The sequence below is a fragment of the Mustelus asterias genome, chromosome 17 (assembly GCF_964213995.1).
Source record: "Mustelus asterias chromosome 17, sMusAst1.hap1.1, whole genome shotgun sequence".
NCBI lineage: Eukaryota > Metazoa > Chordata > Chondrichthyes > Carcharhiniformes > Triakidae > Mustelus > Mustelus asterias.
The window spans coordinates 5,391,533-5,411,203 of NC_135817.1; the positions used below are offsets into that span (position 1 = coordinate 5,391,533).

The following is a 19,671-nucleotide window of genomic DNA, read 5'->3' on the forward strand; positions in this document are numbered from 1 at the left end:
TCAATCCTGGACCGGGGAGCGGCGCAGGCTTGGAGGGCCGAAGGGCCTGTTCCTGTGCTGTATTGTTCTTTGTTGTTCTTTGCTTTTTCTTTTCATTTTGTCATGTTAATTTAATTCTTTTAAGTTTTGTTCAATGAAATAAATTAATTTTTTTAATTGGTACCGGTGCTGTCCTCTCGTCCATTCAAAGGAATGAATGGACACAACAGTTTGGCTAACATGCTCTTGAATTTGACGGAGGCCAGAGGGGCGACCTGATCAAATTGTTTAAAATAAGGTAGAAGGAAGAGGAAATCAAAAATGGCAGGGGCAGCAGATAAGTTTAAAATGTGAGCTAGGCCATTCAGGAGTAAAAGCAGGAAACAGACAAAGGATAGTAAAAATCAGGAATTCTCACCCTCAAAAGGCTGTGAATGCTGGGGATAAACTGGAGCCTTCAAGGGGGAGATTGATAGAATTTCATGGAGTAAGGATTTCAAGGGAAATGGAACAGAGAAAGGTAAATGGAGTTGTGGCTTATTAAGCATGATGCAATTGAAAGGCAGAACGGGCTTGAGGGGCAGAACAGCCTATTCCTGTTCCTAAAGTTGTTATGAGGGGTTGAGGCAGACAATAAATGATGCACTACAGCTGGATATTGTTACTCTAGTTCATATGCATGTCCTGTGGCCTTTCTGTAGATCACATGGTAATAACTCTAAGGAATCAGATCAGCACAGCAGTTCTGTTGAACATCTCTTTTTCCAATGTTGAAGCAAAAAAAAGCTGTTGGATGATAGCTTTTGGAAATTATTGAACCTTTGGAAAAGAGTGGCAACCATAACGTTGTTGAGAAAAGACTGTAGAGGACTTATGAATTCTTTGCATTATAACTAATTGATCCAAAGGGAACTTAAATTGCTAACATACACTCTCCAGGGATTCACTTCAGAGACTCAACAAACCAAACTCTGGATTTGGAATCCCAGTTGTGACAGGTGTACTTAACTTTCAACTACAGGTGGCTCCTTTACCTGACTCAAGACAGCTTTCTCTCTTTCTGATTGCTCCGAATCTACAAATGAAAGAATGGGCAGGGAGCCTGAAACAATATCCAACAAAGATCCTTTCCTGAGTCAGTATTTTGTGGCCCCTTCAACAGCAGGAGCCGGAAAGATCAAATAAACGAACTGAGGATGGGGTACCAGAATGGGCAGGAGACTAATCTTCCATGAAGTTATTACGTACAAGCAATGTAAATGTATCTTGGAAACAGCACACACATTACACAACTGTCGCTCTGTTTGACAGTGCACTGAGCACTCGTAAAAGTGCAACCTTCTACCTAAACTACAGGTTTATCCAGTCATAAAGGTTGTGTTTCACAGCAAAGATCAGATACTCACTGTGAACAGCTCGCTTAGTTGATGTTAAACTATTGTTGGTTGGAGCTTTCTGCCACTGTAAAAAAAAATCAAATTGGAAGCTTTATGTAACTCATTTAAGATACAGTATTGAATGAATTTCCTCGAAAAAATGTTCTTAATCAGTTATTTTGTTCACACATCTCACCTCACTGACTGGAAATTGCTCATCAGTTTTAGGTTTTTAAAATTCACCTATTCTAAAATATTGGTAACAGTAGATTTAAATAATGGCATTCATTTTAATCCTTTAATTAGAATCTAAGGGATCCTTGTGATGTTTTGTGTTGGGTACCACTAGACTGGTGTGGGTCAGATTTAGGGGTTCTAGACCTGACTCCTTGGTGAGATTTTAACCCATTCACAATCCATCCATTTAAAGTTAAAATTGAGTCCACATGTGAATCTAATTCCCATTTATGCAGAATCCATATTGGGATGATGCCTAGGCAAATTATAAATATATTATGTTTGAGCATATAGTCTGATTATGAATATTCAGGATTAAGACTATATTGAAGCTTCCAACACCATATATTAGGTGGCACAGGGCAGCATGGTGGCACAGTGGTTAGCACTGCTGCCTCACAGTGCCAGGGATCCTGGTTCGATTTCCAGCTTGGGTCACTGTCTGTGTGAAGTTTGCACATTTTCACCATGTCTGTGTGGGTTTCCTCCCACAATCCGAAAGACATGCTGATTGGGTGCATTCGCCATGCTAAATTCTCCCTCAGTGTGCCCGAACAGGCGCTGGAGTGTGGCGACTAGGTGATTTTCACAGTAGCTTCATTGCAGTGTTAATGTAAGCCTACTTGTGACTAATAAATAAATAAAGTGATGTGGGGCAACAGGATTTCAGGGCACTGTCCTACAATAGTAAGAAGTAGCTCTCACACTTATCCGTCCACACGGAGAATTTTGATCTCAGCTGAAGAAAATGGAAGCCAGACATTTGTGCACAAGGATTGAGCAGAAAGTCAGAGTGCGCACCCAAGCTGTTTTCATACACTTTCTAGTCTCTGGTTTCAGGCAGAAATTGGAGGGGGCACCTTACTGGCTTTTTGTTTCAACAGCAAAATAGACCAATAAACTTAACCAGTATGAGCTATTAAACTCATTTGCCTTAGCAGTGGAATAAAAATCATATTGAATATAATGAAATCATTATCTGTAGTGATTGAATATTTTGTTTTTAAGTTAGTTTTCCTTTTTTGGGGTGGAATTGGGTGTGGGGGGGAAAACAAAATGTAAATCTGGCAATGTGATATTCTCTCTTCCAAAAATGCTATTATTGGGTCTACATAGATATGAACATTATATACACAAGTATTTTACATATATACAGAATTGGGAAAACAGACTTACAGTGTGCGCCCAGTGTAATAGGACCAGGAATGTTTCTGGTTGAGATCTTGTAATAGGTGAACTTCCAATGAGTTGCAAGGTACATTTAGAGTGGAAGGATTTTTTCATTATATACTCCCCCATGCAATATTTTATTTATACAATTAGCTATTAGGGATTAGTGGGTAAATATATAGGGATGTGAGGGTGGGGCCTGGGTGGGATTGTGGTCGGTGCAGACTCAATGGGCCGAATGGCCTCTTTCTGTACTGTAGGGTTTCTATGATTTCTATTACAACTGGGAAGAAGAAGAAATGTTGAATGGAAAAGGTTTGAGGGTGGATACCGGGAGGATATTTCTTCTTGTGGGAGAGACTACAACTAGAGGATAGAGTTTAACAATAAGAGGTCTCCCTTTTAAGATGAAGATGAGGAGAATTTGTTTCTCCAAGGGTCGTTTGTCCGTGGCAATCTCTCCCCCAGAAAACAGTGGAGGCTGGGTCATTGAATTTATTCTAGGCAGCGTTAGATACAAACGAGGGAGTCAAGGGTTATAGGGTGCCGGACAGGAAAGTACAGTTGAGAATACAACCAGATCCTATGGATTGAGTCTACTCCACCAAAGGGCCAAATGGCCTACTCCTCCTAAGTCCTATGATCCTATAATTTGACATACTACTATTTAGCTAAAAATGTAGGGACAAAATATATTTTTATTTAACTGGAAATGAACACCTCAGGAAGAATGCAACATAACTTACCTACATCATCAAAAATAGTACCATTCACAGTTAACAAATTTGAAGATGATATCAAATTGAAGAAAATTGAAGAAAAATAGGATAATTCCATAAGACCATAAGACATAGGAGCAGAATTAGGCCACTCAGGCCATCGAGTCTGCTCTGCCATTCAATCATGGCTGATATTTTTCTCATCCCCATTCTCCTGCCTTTTCCCTATAACCCCTGATCCCCTTATTAATCAAGAACCTATCTATCTTTGTCTTAAAGACACTCAATGACCCGGCCTCCACAGCCTTCTGTGGCAAGGAGTTCCACAGATTCACCACTCTCTGGCTGAAGAAATTCCTTTTCATCTCTGTTTTAAAGGATTGTCCCTTTAGCCTGAGGTTGTGCCCTCTGGTTCTAGTTTTTCCTGCTAGTGGAAACATTCTCTCCACGTCCACTCTATCCAGGCCTCGCAGTGTCCTGTAAGTTTCAATAAGATCCCCCCCTCATCCTTCTAAACTTCAAAGAGTACAGACCCAGAGTCCTCAACCGTTCCTCTTACGACAAGCTCTTCATTCCAGGGATTATTCTTGTGAACCTCCAAGGCCAGCACATCCTTCCTTAGATACGGGGCCCAAACCTGCTCACAATGCCCCAAATGGGTCTGACCAGAACCTTATACAGCCTCAGAAGTACATCCCTGCTCTTGTATTCTCAACCTCTTGACATGAATGCTAAAATTAATTCCACAAAAATGAATGGCAGGTAGAAGATTGGACAGAATGTAAAGAACAACGAATGACTAAAAGATTAATAAGAAGGGAGAAATTAGAGAACGAGAGAAAGCTAGCCAGAAATATAAAGAGATAGGAAATGTTTCTACAAGCATTTGAAAAGGAAAAAAGTAGTGAGCATTGGTGAGAATGGGGAAATAATAATAAAGGAAAGAATTGAACAGATCTTTTGTGTACGTCTTCATTGTAGAGAATACAAATAACATCCCAGAAATAATTGTGAATCAGAAGATGAAAGGGAGGGAGGAACTTAAAACAATTACAATCACCAGGGTAAAGGTACTGATAAAGTTATTATAACTAAAAGCTGATAAGTCCCCAGGCCTTGATGGACGTCATCCCAGAGTCTTAAAAGATGTGGCTACTATTAGTTTTAATTTTCCAAAATTTCCCAGACTCTGGAAAGGTCCCATCGGATTGGACAATAGCTAATGCAATTCCTCTATTTAAGAAAGGAGGGAGGTAGAAAGCAGGAACCTACATATTTGTTAGCTTAACATCTGTCATAGGGAAATGCTGGAATCTATTAAGTTGGTTATAGGAGCCACTTGGAAAATTTCAATGTAATCGGGCAGAGTCAACATAGTTTTGTGAAAGGGAAATTGTGTTCTTTGAGGAAACAAGCAACATGTATAAAGGGGAACCTGTGGAGGTACTTAGATTTCCAGAAGGCATTTGACAAGGTGCCACATCAAAGGGTACCACATAAGAGAAGAGTTCATGATGTAGGCAGTAACATTTTAGCATGGATAGAGGATTGGTTAATTAACAGGAACAATGAATAGGCATAAATGGGTCATTTTCCATTTGGTAAGGAATGACAAGTGGAGTGTCACAGGGATCAGGGCAGAGGCCTCAACTATTTACCATTTTTATCATTGACTTGGATGAAGGGACCAAATGTATGGTTGCTAAATTTGCTGATGACAGTCTGGAAGAGGACACAGGGAGTCCACAAAAGGATATAGATAGGTTAAGTGAGTGGGCAAAAATTTGGCAGATGGAATATAATGTGGGAAAATGGGAATTTGCCCATTTTAGTAGAAAGAATAGAAAATCAGCATATTATTTAAATGGATAGAGACTGCAGAATTCTGAGGTTCAGAGGGATCTGGGTGTCCTGGTACATGAATCACAAAAAAAAAATCAGTATGCAGGTACAGCAAGTTATTAGGAAGGCAAATGGAATGTTGTTGTTTATTGCAAGGGGAAAGGAACATAAAAGTTTTGCTGCAGTTGTACCAGGTGTTGGGGAAACCATATCTCGAGTACTGTGTACAGTTTTGGTCTCCTTATTTAAGAAAGGATATAAATGTGTTAGCAGTTCAGAGAAAGTTCACTTGACTGATACCTGGGATGGAAAAGGGTTATCTTATGAGGAAAGGTTGGACAGGCTAGGCCTGTAACCATTGGAATTTAGAAGGTTGAGAGGTGATCTTATTGAAACACAGGATCTTGAGGGGACTTGACAGGGTAAATAGAGAAAGGAAGTTTCATCCTGTGGGACAGTAAGATGGAGGGGGAGGAGAATTTTTTAAATCTTGGGTCACAAATCTTTGGAACTTTCTTCCCTAGAGGGCAGTGGACACAGGGTCATTGGATATTTTTTAGGGCAGTGGTAGATAGATTTTTGACTAACAAAGGTGTCAAAGGTTATTGGGGTTAAGCGGGAATTCGGAGTTGAGGCCACAGTCAGATCAGGCATGATTTTATTGAATGACAGAGCAGCCTCGAGTGGCTGAATGACCTACCCCTGCTCCTAATTTGTATGCAGGTAGGAAGATCCTCATAATTCTAATAACTTTATTAAATATTTCTCAATATTAAAGATAGCTAAGAATCTACAATATAAGCAAGCTCTAAGTGGTCATGTTCAGGACAAGATAAGAATCAGTCAACAGATATTAATGGACCCATAATCTGCAAGTACAAATAAGGATGTGGTTTAGGCATTGAGCCAAGTGTACAAATACAATAAACTAATAGAGAAAAGTTATGAAAAGGTGTTTATAGGAATTAACAGACTATGATAAAACAGTGAATGTCAAGCAGGTAATTGAAAGAGGTACAATATTGTTGCATATTAAAGTTAATTTAAAATAATCAAAACTCGTAGGGCGGCACGGTAGCACAGTGGTTAGCACTGCTGCTTCACAGCTCCAGGGACCTGGGTTCGATTCCTGGCTTGGGTCACTGTCTGTGTGGAGTTTGCACATTCTCCTCGTGTCTGCGTGGGTTTCCTCCGGGTGCTCCGGTTTCCTCCCACAGTCCAAAGATGCGCGGGTTAGGTTGATTGGCCATGCTAAAATTGCCCCTTAGTGTCCTGGGATGCGTAGATTAGAGGGATTAGCGTGTAAAATATGTAGGGATATGGGGGTAGGGCCTGGGTGGGATTGTGATCATTGCAGACTCGATGGGCCGAATGGCCTCTTTCTGTACTGTATGATTTCTATTCTATGATTTCTAATGTTAGTGTCATGCTTGCAAGACATTACAACACACAAATGTTCAGTGGAACTTGAATTTCCACTGTTGACCAATATAAACAGATTAGAACACTGTGCTTTTATTCTTCCTGATGGGTCCCTGCCATGATTAACTCTCTGTACCAGTAACCTCACAATCACTACATGGAGTACGTATGATTAAAATGCATTAAAGCAACATCTCATTGTTTCCTAGTTTTTGAGCTGCTTCCTAGTTTTTGAGCTGGTGTAAAGGGGGTTTACGTATTAATGATCCTGTAAAACCCAACAGCCCAAACTTTCTGCACTTGTAGCACCCATTTTCTTGATGCTAGGGATGCTGTTTTGAATGAATAGAATAGAATCCCTACAGTGCAGAAGGAGACTATTTGGCCCATCGAGTCTGCAGGCCATATCCTCGTGACCCCATGTATTTACCACGCTAATCTTCTTGACACTAAGGGGCAATTTATCATGGCCGGTCCACCTAACCTGCACATCTTTGGACTGTGGGAGGAAGCTGGAGGAAACCCACACAGACACGGGGAGAATGTACAAACTTCACAGTCACCCGAGGCCGGCATTGAACCCGGGTCCCTGGCGCTTTGGGGCAGCAGAGCTAACCACTGTGTCACTGTGCTGCCCATGCCAGATGCCATTTTGGTGAGGGCGTAGGGTAGGCATAAAGAGCATGTGCTGGAAGTGTGCAGAATAAACAGATCATGACAATGCTGATTTGATTCTAACGGTGCAATTTTTGATTGTATCACTCCTGCTCATGCACTCTCAACTTCACATGTGTTCAACAGCGGAAAGAACCTCTACTGGCACTATTTAAAGGGATCATCAACTACTTTCAGGCTTGTTGCTGATTAATATCTACTGGCTGCTACTGACTTTGTGGAAATATTGAGAGTTTTCTTTTGGTGAAGTCTACAGGAAGTGGTTCTATACATGAAGACGTTGATTCTCACTTCAGGGATTCTGCTCAGATCTCTTGCTCCCAGTCACTGATTCTGTATTCACCAACCTTTTGGCCTGCAGCAGGGAGATTCACAGTAAGAAGTTTAACAACACCAGGTTAAAGTCCAACAGGTTTATTTGGTAGCAAAAGCCAAATAAACCTGTTGGACTTTAACCTGCTGTTGTTAAACTTCTTACTGTGTTTACCCCAGTCCAACACCGGCATCTCCACAGCAGGGAGATTGAACAGAGGCAACACAGCAGAGAGCCTTCAGCTGGAGGTCGTATCCATCCAGAGTCTTCAGGTTGCAATTCTCTTACTTCTGCCTCAATCAGTATTAGAGCCACCACGTCAAACAATAAGATGGTTCCTGGGTGATAAAAGCTATCAACTGACCACTTGTTCACAACCAATATTACCTCTATACTGACAGCCATGATGTCCCACAAAGTATCAAACAGACCACCAGAGTGCTTACCAACAATTCACTGTCTGGACTGTTTTGGAGGAGCCCTCATTTTACAGTTCACTTATGGAGTCCAAGTTGTTGTGGCAACATGTACTTTTACATGTATGTTGTAGTTTGGGTTGACTGGCTGACAGGTAACAATAAGGGCACTGGCAGTGTGGTAGTGATAGGAGGACGAATATTGTCATCCTGAGGGTGTACAGCAGATTTGTGCTTTGCAGACGCAATACCACCTCCTAGCACAGTGCCTCAGCAACCTCATAAATCGACTGGAGGACAGATTGCTGAGGTGAGAGCCAGCAAATCCTTTTGAATATTGGTATCTGTGGTTATGATGGCAGCAAACTGTGCTGGCATAACTTTAGTCTGAGCTTCCGCTGCAACACTCTAGACGTTGGTTGGTTTCTGCTGGTGCTGCAATGGAAGCTGAGACATTGGCCATCAGAAACGACATCAAGGTTGGATCCAGAAGTATTCACGAAGATGTCCACTGCTTCCATTTTAGAAAGACAGGCTCCAAGCTCTGTGCACAAGTCCTGTCTTGGTGCCAGACTACTCCATGCTGCTCAAAAATTACTATTCATTTACTTGCAGGCCTGCCAACATACTAAGAATTTCAATCAACCTTTCCAGTACACCAGCTCATCAAAAGTCTCATCTGTTTGCCCTGTAGTAGAACTCATATGTGACCTCACCCTCCAGAGAACTGGTACGCCGTTCCTCCTGCCTGATTGCAGGATACATGCCTGATCCATCACCATTTGCAGATCCTGCCTCCTCGCTACCCTCCAAAGTACACACAGTGCCAGTATCTGATCTGGTGGCGGAGAGTGAGAGATTGAATGTTTAATAACATCTGTTCCTTCTTCCTCCATCACTTCACACTCTCACTATTGCCTGGCCAGGTGGCAGTTCAAAGGTGAAAGGCACTAAATGGGATTGAAAAAGAGCAAAGGCAGGTATATAGAATTAGGTCGAGATCATCCATGATCTTAGTAAATGCCAGAAAAGGCTAAAGGGACTAAACGGCCTCCTCCTGTTACTATGGGTGGGCTGCAATGAGTGGAGTGGGGATGAAGTGAAATGTATGCTGAATCCATTTAGGATTTTAAAGTGTTTGGGTGATGAGAGGGAACTGGGATTTGAGAAGGAGCATTATGTATAAGGACTCTGCTGACTGTGGTCTCAGTCATGGCTGTTCTGAGAATGGGAACAACTATTTCTTTCTTAGGGTAAGGCCATAGAGCCATGTTTGACCCCTGATGGTCAGCTCCTGCTGCCTTCAGTTATGTTCTGTCTTCTGCAACAGCGAGGGAAGTGTGTCAGTGAGTGTGGGGCAATGTGCTTGGATGATGTAGTTGTCATGGTTGACAACAGCGTGCACAAGCTGTGAAATGTGGGTGCACCTTTTGCATCAGTGCTAATTGAGGGTAAGATTAAGCACATAGGAATCTGAGAATTTATGAGGAGTAGAACATTCAACTCTCTGCTGCACCATTCAGTAAAATCATGCTTGATCTGGTTGTCATCTCAACACCACTTTGTCATTTGTCCTCCATGACCATGAACTCTCTTATCAAAAACCTGTCTAACTCTGTCCTGAATAAACTAAATGATCTAGCCTCCGCCAGCTTTCTGGGCAAATAATTCTACATGCTAACAAATCTTTATGAAAAAATATCTCTCCTTATCTCAGTCTTAAATGGTAAACTGTGTCCCCAAGTTCTAGCTTTCCCAGAAGTGGAAACATCCTCCTGGGATCTATCCTGTCAAATCCCCTCAGGATCTTATACGTTTTAATGAGATCGCCTCTGGTTCTTCCAAACTCCAATGATTAGAGAGGCCCAACCTGTTCAATCTTTTTTCATAAGATAAGCCCCTCATCCTAACGGACACAAGTAAAACTTGGATTTTTAAGATAATTGGACCGAATCAAGGCCACTTTCACTTCTAATTTCCAGAGTTAACCAATTCAAATTGTTGTGCTAGAATTTGAAGCCATGCTCTCTATATTAATTGTCTAGTTGCAATTATTCAGGAGAATCATAGAATACCTACAGTGCAGAAAGAGGCCAGAAAGAGTAGTGCAGTTTAAGAACACAATTCACTCATCCAAAGCAAACATATAAAGTTGTATGAATTGTGTAAGTAGTTGACAAAAACAGCTGGAAGGTGAAAGATTCCAAACTTGCAATCTCATAAACAGCTTGCAGTACTAAATCGGTCTTTCTGCAGCAGAGATAAAAGTTGAAAAAACATTGTAGTTATTCAAAACTATGATTAGATGCTGTGATGTGATAGTTAATGTGTGTTAGGTAAAGGGATGAGAATCGATGGATCTTTTACAATCCCGGATTTTTGTTATACTCTTAGGGTTTGTGATGCGGTACTTACCGTAAATTTCCTCACTCCTTGTAGACCAGAGAATTTCTGATAAGATATATCTGCCTTTACTTTGCCAGCATCGAGGTCACCTGTGTATATCTGTTTGATACCGGCATTGTTTATTAAAGGTACGCATTCATCACATGGACATTTGGTAACAAAAATCATTGTTTTTTCATCAACTTTAATATCTTGACACCTGCAAAAAAAACACATTGAACATCTAATAAATGGAGGTTGCACAGTGAATTGCCCATTCTTTGCCGTGATAAATCACTAGACCATTGCTATCTATTGGCAAGAACATCCTTGGGGCTCAATAAAATTGTGAGTGTCCGCATTCCCCACTGTGTGTTCCAATTATACACACCATGAGAATACTTCAAAAGAAAACTTTTTTTTCAAATTTTGCATCTGGATCACTTGGGTTTTGAATTACACTCGCCGGATAAGGTTGTTTGGCATCTTTATTGCAAAAATCATAATATCTTAACCTTTATATCATAATAAAATTAATAAAAACATGTGTACGGTCAGGTGGATTAAGCCTTGGTAAATGCATGGGGTTACTTGGATAGGGCAGAGGGGAGGACCTGGGTGGAATGGTCATTTGGAGGGTGGATGCAGACTCGATGAGCTAGATGGCCTCTTTCTGATTCTTAACGTTACTTTAATGTGTTTTAGTCTTGGTCAATTCTTATTTGAGCTTACTGAAAATAGGTCAAGCTTACATTATGATGCAAATAGGTACAAACCAAGAGGATGCTTTCCATCAAATTACACATTTACCTGTCTCAGAAGTGTGTGCCCATTATCTTACTAATCTTGTAAGACCGCAAAGGAGTAGCACAAATGGAAAATTCTGGAAACTCTCAGCAAGTTAGGCTTAGCATGGTCTGAAATGTTGACATTGGCCAGAATTTTCCAGCTGTTCATGTTGGCGGGATCCTCCGGTCCCATCGACGGTGCACCTCTGCCAGGGGTTTTCTAGCAGCAAGAGGTGCATTCAATTTTTAAAAATTCAGTCATGGGACATGGGTGTCGCTGGCTTGCCCATCCCTAGTTGCCCTTGTTCAGAGGGCAGTTGAGTCAACAATTGTTGTGGCTCTGGAGTCACATGTAAGCGAGATCAGGTAAGGACAGCAGATTTCCTTCCCTAAAGGACATTAGTGAACCAGATGGGTTTTTCCGACAATCAACAATGGTTTCAAAGTTATCAGTAGATTCTTAATTGCAGATATTTTTATTGAATTCAAATTCCACCAGCTGCCGTGGCAGGGTTCGAACCCGGGTCCCCCAGAACATGAGCTGAGTTTCTGGATTAATAGTCTAGCGATAATTCCACTAGGCCACCGCCTCCCCTAAACCTTGTTGACAATGGCGGGACCAGAGATCTTGCTGCTGTGAAACACATGGCAGTTTGTGTTTCTTCATAGATGTAGTGTTTGTCTTATTGAGGATTTCTGGCATTTTCAGCTTTTGTTTCATGTTTTCAGTTTTACAGAAACATAGTTTTGATGGAAACCCTCTGGAGATTTCCTGCATAATTGTTGAAATATTACTTTTTAAAAATTAGTTTATGGGATGTGAACAGTACTAGCAAGGCCAGCATTTCTTGCCTATCCCCAGTTTTCAACAAAGAAAGAACAAAGAACAAAGAACAATACAGCACAGGAACAGGCCCTTCGGCCCTCCAAGCCCGCGCCGCTCCCCGGTCCAGGATTGAATCCTGAATCCAGGATCCCCGCCCAATTTTCCAGCCTATCTACATACCAATATCCTATCCACCGAGCTGTCCCTCACAGCTACGATGCTTTGTTCATCACAACCTATTAACTCACCCCCACCCCCCCATTCCAGACCATGTGATCTCCAGGGAGAGGCGAAAACCCAGAGTGAAAACCCCAGGGCCAATATGGGGAAAAAAAAAATCTGGGAAATTCCTCTCCGACCCCCTGAGGCGATCGAAACGAGTCCAGGAGATCACACTGGCCCTGATCAGAAAATGCTTCCCAACCCTATTCATTTCCACTTCTGCTTTACGAACACCATCTGAATTCCCTGCCCCCGAGACAGGTTCCCAACTATCCGCAGTCTCACTCTGTTCCTTCAGGAGGTGGTGGTGATTGACATTTTTGAACCACTTCAGTCCACATGGTATGGGTGCTATCTTTCAGATGAGACATTAATGGAGGCCCCATCTGTTCTTTCAAAGCAGACGCAAAAAGTTCCACACAACACTATTCTGAAGACAAGCAGGAGATTTCTTCTGCAATCCTGGCTGATATTTATTCCTCAACCAACATCACCAATGATAGATTATCTGATTGGTCATTTCCTTTTGTGGAATCTTGCTGTGGCCAGATTGGCTGCCGCGTTTTGTTTGTTACCCTGAGATTATGGAATGAGCCATAGAAATGTGAATCTTTCCTTCTTTCAAGTATAGGCAATTTCAGAGTATGAAAGCCAGTAATATAAATTGTTCCAAGGTGTTGAGGGTACCTACCGGAAGGTTAAGGCATTCTGCTCAGCGTGTACAATATACCGAAACTTCCTGGCTTCTCTGTCCTTCTGCTGCTTCTCATCCATCTGAGGGTAGTCTGCATATTCAGACCCCATTGGATAGGCATTATAACCACATCCAATAAAATACCTAGCTCCTGTTCCATCACAATTACTCTGTAAGTAAGCGAAGATTGATTATTTTGACAATTATAGAAATGACAAGATCCATCAGGATGTACGCAGGCTGTGCCTGATTTAAAGTTCATGCCAAAGCTCTGACTGAATTCAGGCAGATGTCCTCACTGAGATATAAATCTATGGCACTTGGCTTCATGATCCATTTTGCTTTAATGCATGTTAAAATCAATCAGCTGGCAATGGATGGAACAGTTCATAATGTTCCTTTCCCAGACAGTTTCACGGTGAGGCATTTAGTCTCTTGTACCATGGGGACTCTAAAATAATTTTCAGATAAAATCTTAAACAGACTGATAAAATATGATCACTGTGAAATGTAATATTAGGGCAAGAATAGCTTCACACATGCTTATAGAGGAAACACATGGTGAGGTGACACCATAGAGATGGTCAACCTGAATACATATAACCCAATAAGTGACTCAACCCTAAAACCATCAAATCAAAGGGAATTAAGCAGTCAGATATTAAAGGCCATATTCTTTCCTCTGTGTATAAGGCTGGTGAAAATAAATGAGTCAACAGTTAAGCAAAACCTCTAGAAAGTAATCCAACTTTTGCATTCTAACTAAAATACATTTGCGAAAAACGTGAGTACACACAGACCCATTAATGCAAATATATAGAATATGGTTGTTGTCATGGATTTTGGGCACATGGGTGGTGAGGCTCGGTTCAAATTGGTCAGGTGCCGTGCAACAGGAAAGGGTGGATGGATGGATGGAAGTTTGCAGAAAACAAATCCTTAAAGTACCACTTGGGTAGTAATTTGTTTGAGTAGGATACTGCATTTTAAAACATTCATATCCTGTACAAATATCCAAAAAAATATATAAGTATTGGTTGTTTTTTTTTGTAGTATACACATTCTAAAGTTGATCACACTTTATCCATTGTTGTAATCTGGAAAATTTACAGGAAGCTGCTGCACTATTTGATGATGATCAGAGAATTTCTCCTTGGTGACTTGGCCAATATTTATCCTGCAGACCAACATCACAAAAACAGATAATCTCATCTTTATCACAATACACTTTCTGGGATCTGTGTGTGTGCAACGTACTACCCATTTCCTACAAGTGACTACACTTCAAAAGTACTTCATTGATGTAAAACACTTTGCTTTCTTTCTTTTGCCCCACAAACTCCCTTAAAGTGTTACCCAACCCTCAACTGAAAAAAATAATGAATGATATCATATGCTTTTGCTGCTTCCTTCATTAATTGGGAAGAAATATTTCATCTGCATTTTTTGGGCCACAACACAAATTAAATTCCTATATGCTGTCAATTATTTTAAACTATAAGATCATCACGGTGGCACAGTAGTTAGCACTCCTGCCTCACTGCACCAGGGACCCAGGTTTGATTCCCGGCTTGGGTCACTGTCTGTGTGGAGTTTGCACGTTCTCCCAGTGTCTGCGTGGGTTTCCTCCGGGTGCTCCGGTTTCCTCCCACACTCCAAAGTTGTGCAGGTTAGATGAATTGGCCATACTAAATTCTCCCTCAGTGTATCCGAATAGGTGCCGGATTGTGGCGACTAGGGGATTTTCACAGTAACTTCATTGCAGTGTGAATGTAAGCCTACTTGTAGCTAATAAATAAACTTTAACTTCAACTTTAATTAAATGGCTGAGTTTATATTGAGCCACACGAGATTTATACGGGTGGAAATTTTTCCAGGCACAATTTTCAGTGGATGATATTATCAAATTCTTGTTTGCACTATTTTAACAAAGCCACAAACCCCTTTTCTCCCTAGTCTGTGCTCATTAAAAGGAGGGTTGAGGGATGGGGAGGTGCAGGGTGAAAAAGATACTACAATTAGTTGAAAGAAGAAAGGGAAAGCAAAAATCAAAGTTGCCGTGATTTTCTGCCTAAAGGTGCTCGTTATTAAGAGCAGAATTGATCAACACTCTGCACACTTGAATACTTTGCTTTCACTGTTTAGACTTTCTCATACAGCAAAGCCATCAAGTGAAATGGTGATCGTGGTTGTCGTGTCACAACCAAGCAAATGGTCAAATGGCTTCAGCAGAAAACTCGTAGAATTTATCTTTCAAAAAATATAATGAAAGAAAACTAAAAAAAACTTACCGACTTTCCTTCCGCCCAGATCACTGCCCCAACACCAATTTTTTGATCCTCTGAAATATATTAATGCTGGATGTTATTTAATGTAAAACAACTATTTAAATATTTCAGCCCACTGTCATGATTCAGCCAAAGGAATTCTTGCCTACTGTAGGCATGTATTAGTTTTAAGAATCAAATATAAAAGGAAACATGGAGCTTACTTGAACCATGTGCAAATTGGCAAAGAGTACGAAAATGTGGCTGAAAGACTGGTGTGGAAGAAGTGGGCGTCAATTCATGGGACATTGGCATCAATACTGCAGAAAGTGTGGGCTATATCATTGAGACGGCTTACATCTGATCAATACTGAGACGAGTGTTCCTGCGGATCCTCTAACTGGGGAACTCGGGAGGGTTTTAAACTAAAGAGTGGGGGTGAGTTCAGTTGTTTGGAAAATTAAGAAGATAAAGTTAAAGGTAGGAGTGCACATTAGTGATCAGTCTGAATGTCAACAGCAAACTACAGGTAGGGACAGAATATATGAACAGGAATATACAAACTACAGGTAGGGACAGGATAGCGCGGGGGAACTTGACTGTCAGTGTGACAGGCTGGGGCAGGAAACGTACACAAAAATATGCAAAACGGAAAATCTACGTTGTAAACAACAGTAAAAAAATCAAAGCTAAATGTACTTTATCTGAATGCATGAAGCATTCATGCATGGGGTGGCACGGTGGCACAGTGGTTAGCACTGACGCCTCACAGCGCCAGGGACCCGGGTTCGATTCCCAGCTTGGGTCACTGTCTGTGTGGAGTTTGCACATTCTCCCCGTGTCTGCCTGGGTTTCCTCCGGGTGCTCCGGTTTCCTCCCACATTCCAAAGATGTGCAGGTTAGGTGGATTGGCCATGCTAAATTGCCCCATAGTGTCACGGGGACTAGCTAGGGTAAATGCATAAAGTTGCGGGGATAGGGCCTGGGTGGGATTGTGGTCAGTGGAGACTTGATGGGCCGAATGGCCTCCTTCTGCACTGTAGGATTCTATTTGCATCAAGGTAGAAATGTTGATAGCACAGATTGCAACATACAAGTATGATGCATAAGCTGTTACAGAGACATGGGCCGCGATTCTCCTATCGCGACCCACAACTTTTCTGGCAGTGGGGGTGGGAGATGCGCGTCGCTGGCCTCGTTCCGGGATTTGCGAATGTGCCAGAAACGCATCTCCCAGAGCTGGCAAACAGTCGCTGGTCAGACCACGCTGGAAACTGGCGGGGAAGGCAGTTAAGTAATTTGAATTTTTAAAAATATGTTCTAAATGTCATTTAAATCTAATTATCGGGAACTTACCGGTCCCGATTGAATCTCCCATCCCCCCAGGAGTATTTCATTCCAGCGGCGTTTAGACTAGCTCCCCACGTTCGGGGAACTAGCGGGAGACCCCGCCAGAATGAAGGGGGGGGCAATCGGGACCCCCCCAGGAGGTCGGGCGGCAGGGGTTGATGCCCCCTGGGCATGGGCCAGGCTGTGGCCCCTGGCACTGCCCAAGGGGCAAAGTGTCCATGCCCAGGGGGCACCTTGGCACTGCCTACTGGACATCGGGCAGTGCCAAGGGGACAGGGCCTATTGTGGGCAGGGCCTAAGCGCAATCGGTGGGGGGTCCTGCTGCCATTCTGCAGACAGGATCAGTTCGGGATGGAGGGAAGGCAGTGATTGGGCAGGCTGGAGATGGGGTGGTCTGCTGGAGGGGTGGGGACCTGTCTCCTGGGGGAGCGCGGGGGGGGGGGGGGGGGGGGTGGTCTGGTGAGGGGAGTGGGTGGGATGTACATCGGGGCACTGCAGGGCGGGCAGGATCAGGGCTGGCCCCGGAATTGTTGTGTGGCCGTGATCGGGCCGTGGGGAGGGCTCGAGGGGCAACACTGTGGGAGTCCTGAGCTGGCCAGCGATTAAGCTGGCCAGCAAACAGGGAGACTGACAGTTCGGGACCACTGCACATGTGCAGAATTCCAGAACTATCAGACTCCGGCGTGAATAGGTCCCGCCCCTCCTGGATTTTTAATGATATTCACAATTGGGACCTCTGCAGTGCACTGAGTGGGGAGATTCAGGTGAGAAGCTGAACTGACAGAACTGTTGGGATCTAGAACAGTTTTCCCGCCAATTCAGCACTTTTGGGAGAATTGCAGCCATGGTTGCAGGGTGCTCAACATTCCAGGGAATACAATGTTCCAAAAGAACGGGCCAAAGGGGAAAGGAGCTGGGGTAGTGTTGTTAATTGAGGAAGGTTTCAGAGCAGTGCCAAGTCATGATAACGATGTAGAATCAAGTGGGTTGAAATTGTGAATAGCAGGGGAAGGAAACAAGGTTGGGAGTAGTCTATCGACCCCCAAAATGTGGCCTCTCAAAGTCAGTGTATAAATGGGGAAACATCTGGGGCATGTTTGAAGGGAACTGCAATTCCATGGGAGATTTTAATCTGCATATTGATTGAACAAATCAAACCAGCAAGGGTGGCAAAGAAGCAGCATTTTTGGAGTGCATCAGTGATTGCAGTGATTTTAAGAGCAGTACGTTGTGGAACTTACCCAGGAACCAGCTATTTTAGATTTGGTTTTGTGCAATGAAGGAGGATTAATAAGGTTAAGGATCATGATCGCATTGAATGACAGGGCAGGCCTGAAGGGCCCAGTAGCCTACTCCTACTTCTATTTCTTGTACGTACAATTCAAAATAAAATCAAGTGCTGGAAAACCTCTGCAGGTCTGAGGTGTGGAGAGGGAAACAGAGTTAACGCTTCGAGTCCAATATGATTTTTTTCCCCAGGATTATAGAGTCTATAATTTAAGATCTTGAGTACAGCACATCAAATGGAAGGTAGTGAGAGGGGTGCACATTAGGTGTATCTGTTGCAGAAAAAACTGTCAAGCGTTAGAGTCTTCCCAGATGAAGAATCTCACCCTATCAAAGATATCTCAGCGAATCAATTTAAAAGCTCCAATTTGAATGAACCACATTTTGTTCAGTGATTCTAGCAATTATCTGGATTGTATTATATAAAAACGCAAAAATAAATAATATGCACCACAATTTGTATTTACACTGTCTTTCATATGGAAAAATATCCCAAGGAACTTCATAGAAGTATAACCAAATAAATAACAAAACAAAGGAGGAATGTGAGAATGGATTTTTAAAAATATATTTCTGTAGAGTATTGTGTTATTCTATAAAGAAGGCTTTGTGTTTAAATGATTTAATGAAGATGGAAAAAGTTTAATGGAGACCTTTTGTCTGGAAGAGGAAAAAGAACTAAAACTTCTTGATACATACATTTGTAAGGAGACTTTCCTGGTCAAATGGTTTATAAGTAAGCAGGCTAGGTTTAGAAATTTGCATTAGGAGATGCCTAGGGATCTGTAGTTTTCAGCTGTTAAACTTCAAAGGGGAGTAAAAGGCCTTTTACAGCTTGCAAAGGTTTTACAAGTGAACAAGGGGCAAAAGTTTCATAAACAAGGGAAGTAAAGTTTTGTTTGACCCAAAATGGGGGGCCATAGAAAAACATTAAAGATTTTTATATTTTGGAAAAGTTCAAAGAAGTGCTAAGGACAATGGAATTATAGATGAAGGGTAAAATGGATATTCAAGGAAATATGTTAAGAGTTTGGGGGTTGGCTAAGAGAGGAAGACCTGCTGAAATTAGCTCTGGGCTGAGGGAAGATACAGTTTGAATCAACTATCCAGTCAAGCCAGAAAAGTTAAGGCTATAAATAGCAATCTTGCTAAAGTCTTGGATTTCCACAGCAGAGTGGAAGCAAATTTGAAAGGGTGTGTGGTATGCCTTATTAAAGTGACAGCAGTCTTGCCTTGAGGTAATATTACTGGATTTGTATTGTTAAACATCTATAAGGGAGTGTTGGGTGGGGTTTACTTGTGGGTTTGACCAAGTAGGGAGTCATAGAGCTTTACAGCATGGAAATAGGCCCTTCGACCCAACTTGTCTCTGCTGCCCAGTTTTTACCATTAAGCTAGTCCCAATTGCCCATGTTTGGCCCATACCCCTTTATACCAATCTTACTCATGTAATTGTACCCGCCTCTACTACTACCTCTGGCAGTTTGTTCCAAACACTAACCACCCTGTGTGTGAAATATTTGCCCCTCTGGACTCTTTTGTATATCTCCCCTCTCACTTTAAACTTATGCCCTCTAGTTCTAGACTCCCCAACCTTTGGGAAAAGATGTTGATTATCTACCTGATCTATGCCCCTCATTATTTTAAAGACCACTATAAGATCACCCCTAAGCCTCTTGAGAGTTTTTTTGGGGGAATGTTTT

The 19,671-nt window shown here is 42.1% G+C and overlaps 1 protein-coding gene across 2 annotated transcripts in view; it reads right to left on the bottom strand.

Annotated features, from left to right (window-relative positions):
- cdadc1 (cytidine and dCMP deaminase domain containing 1) overlaps positions 1 to 19,671 on the bottom strand; it is a 39,243-nt gene that overhangs the window by 3,677 nt on the left and 15,895 nt on the right. Inside the window, exons 5-8 of one of the 2 annotated variants that reach the window (XM_078232181.1) lie at positions 15,356 to 15,405; positions 13,062 to 13,234; positions 10,565 to 10,754; positions 1,386 to 1,440 (exon numbers count right to left, since the gene is read on the bottom strand). In XM_078232181.1, the coding sequence (XP_078088307.1) occupies positions 1,386 to 1,440; positions 10,565 to 10,754; positions 13,062 to 13,234; positions 15,356 to 15,405 (468 nt within the window). The remainder of the gene's footprint in view (positions 1 to 1,385; positions 1,441 to 10,564; positions 10,755 to 13,061; positions 13,235 to 15,355; positions 15,406 to 19,671) is intronic. The other variant, XM_078232182.1, reaches the window with a different exon arrangement.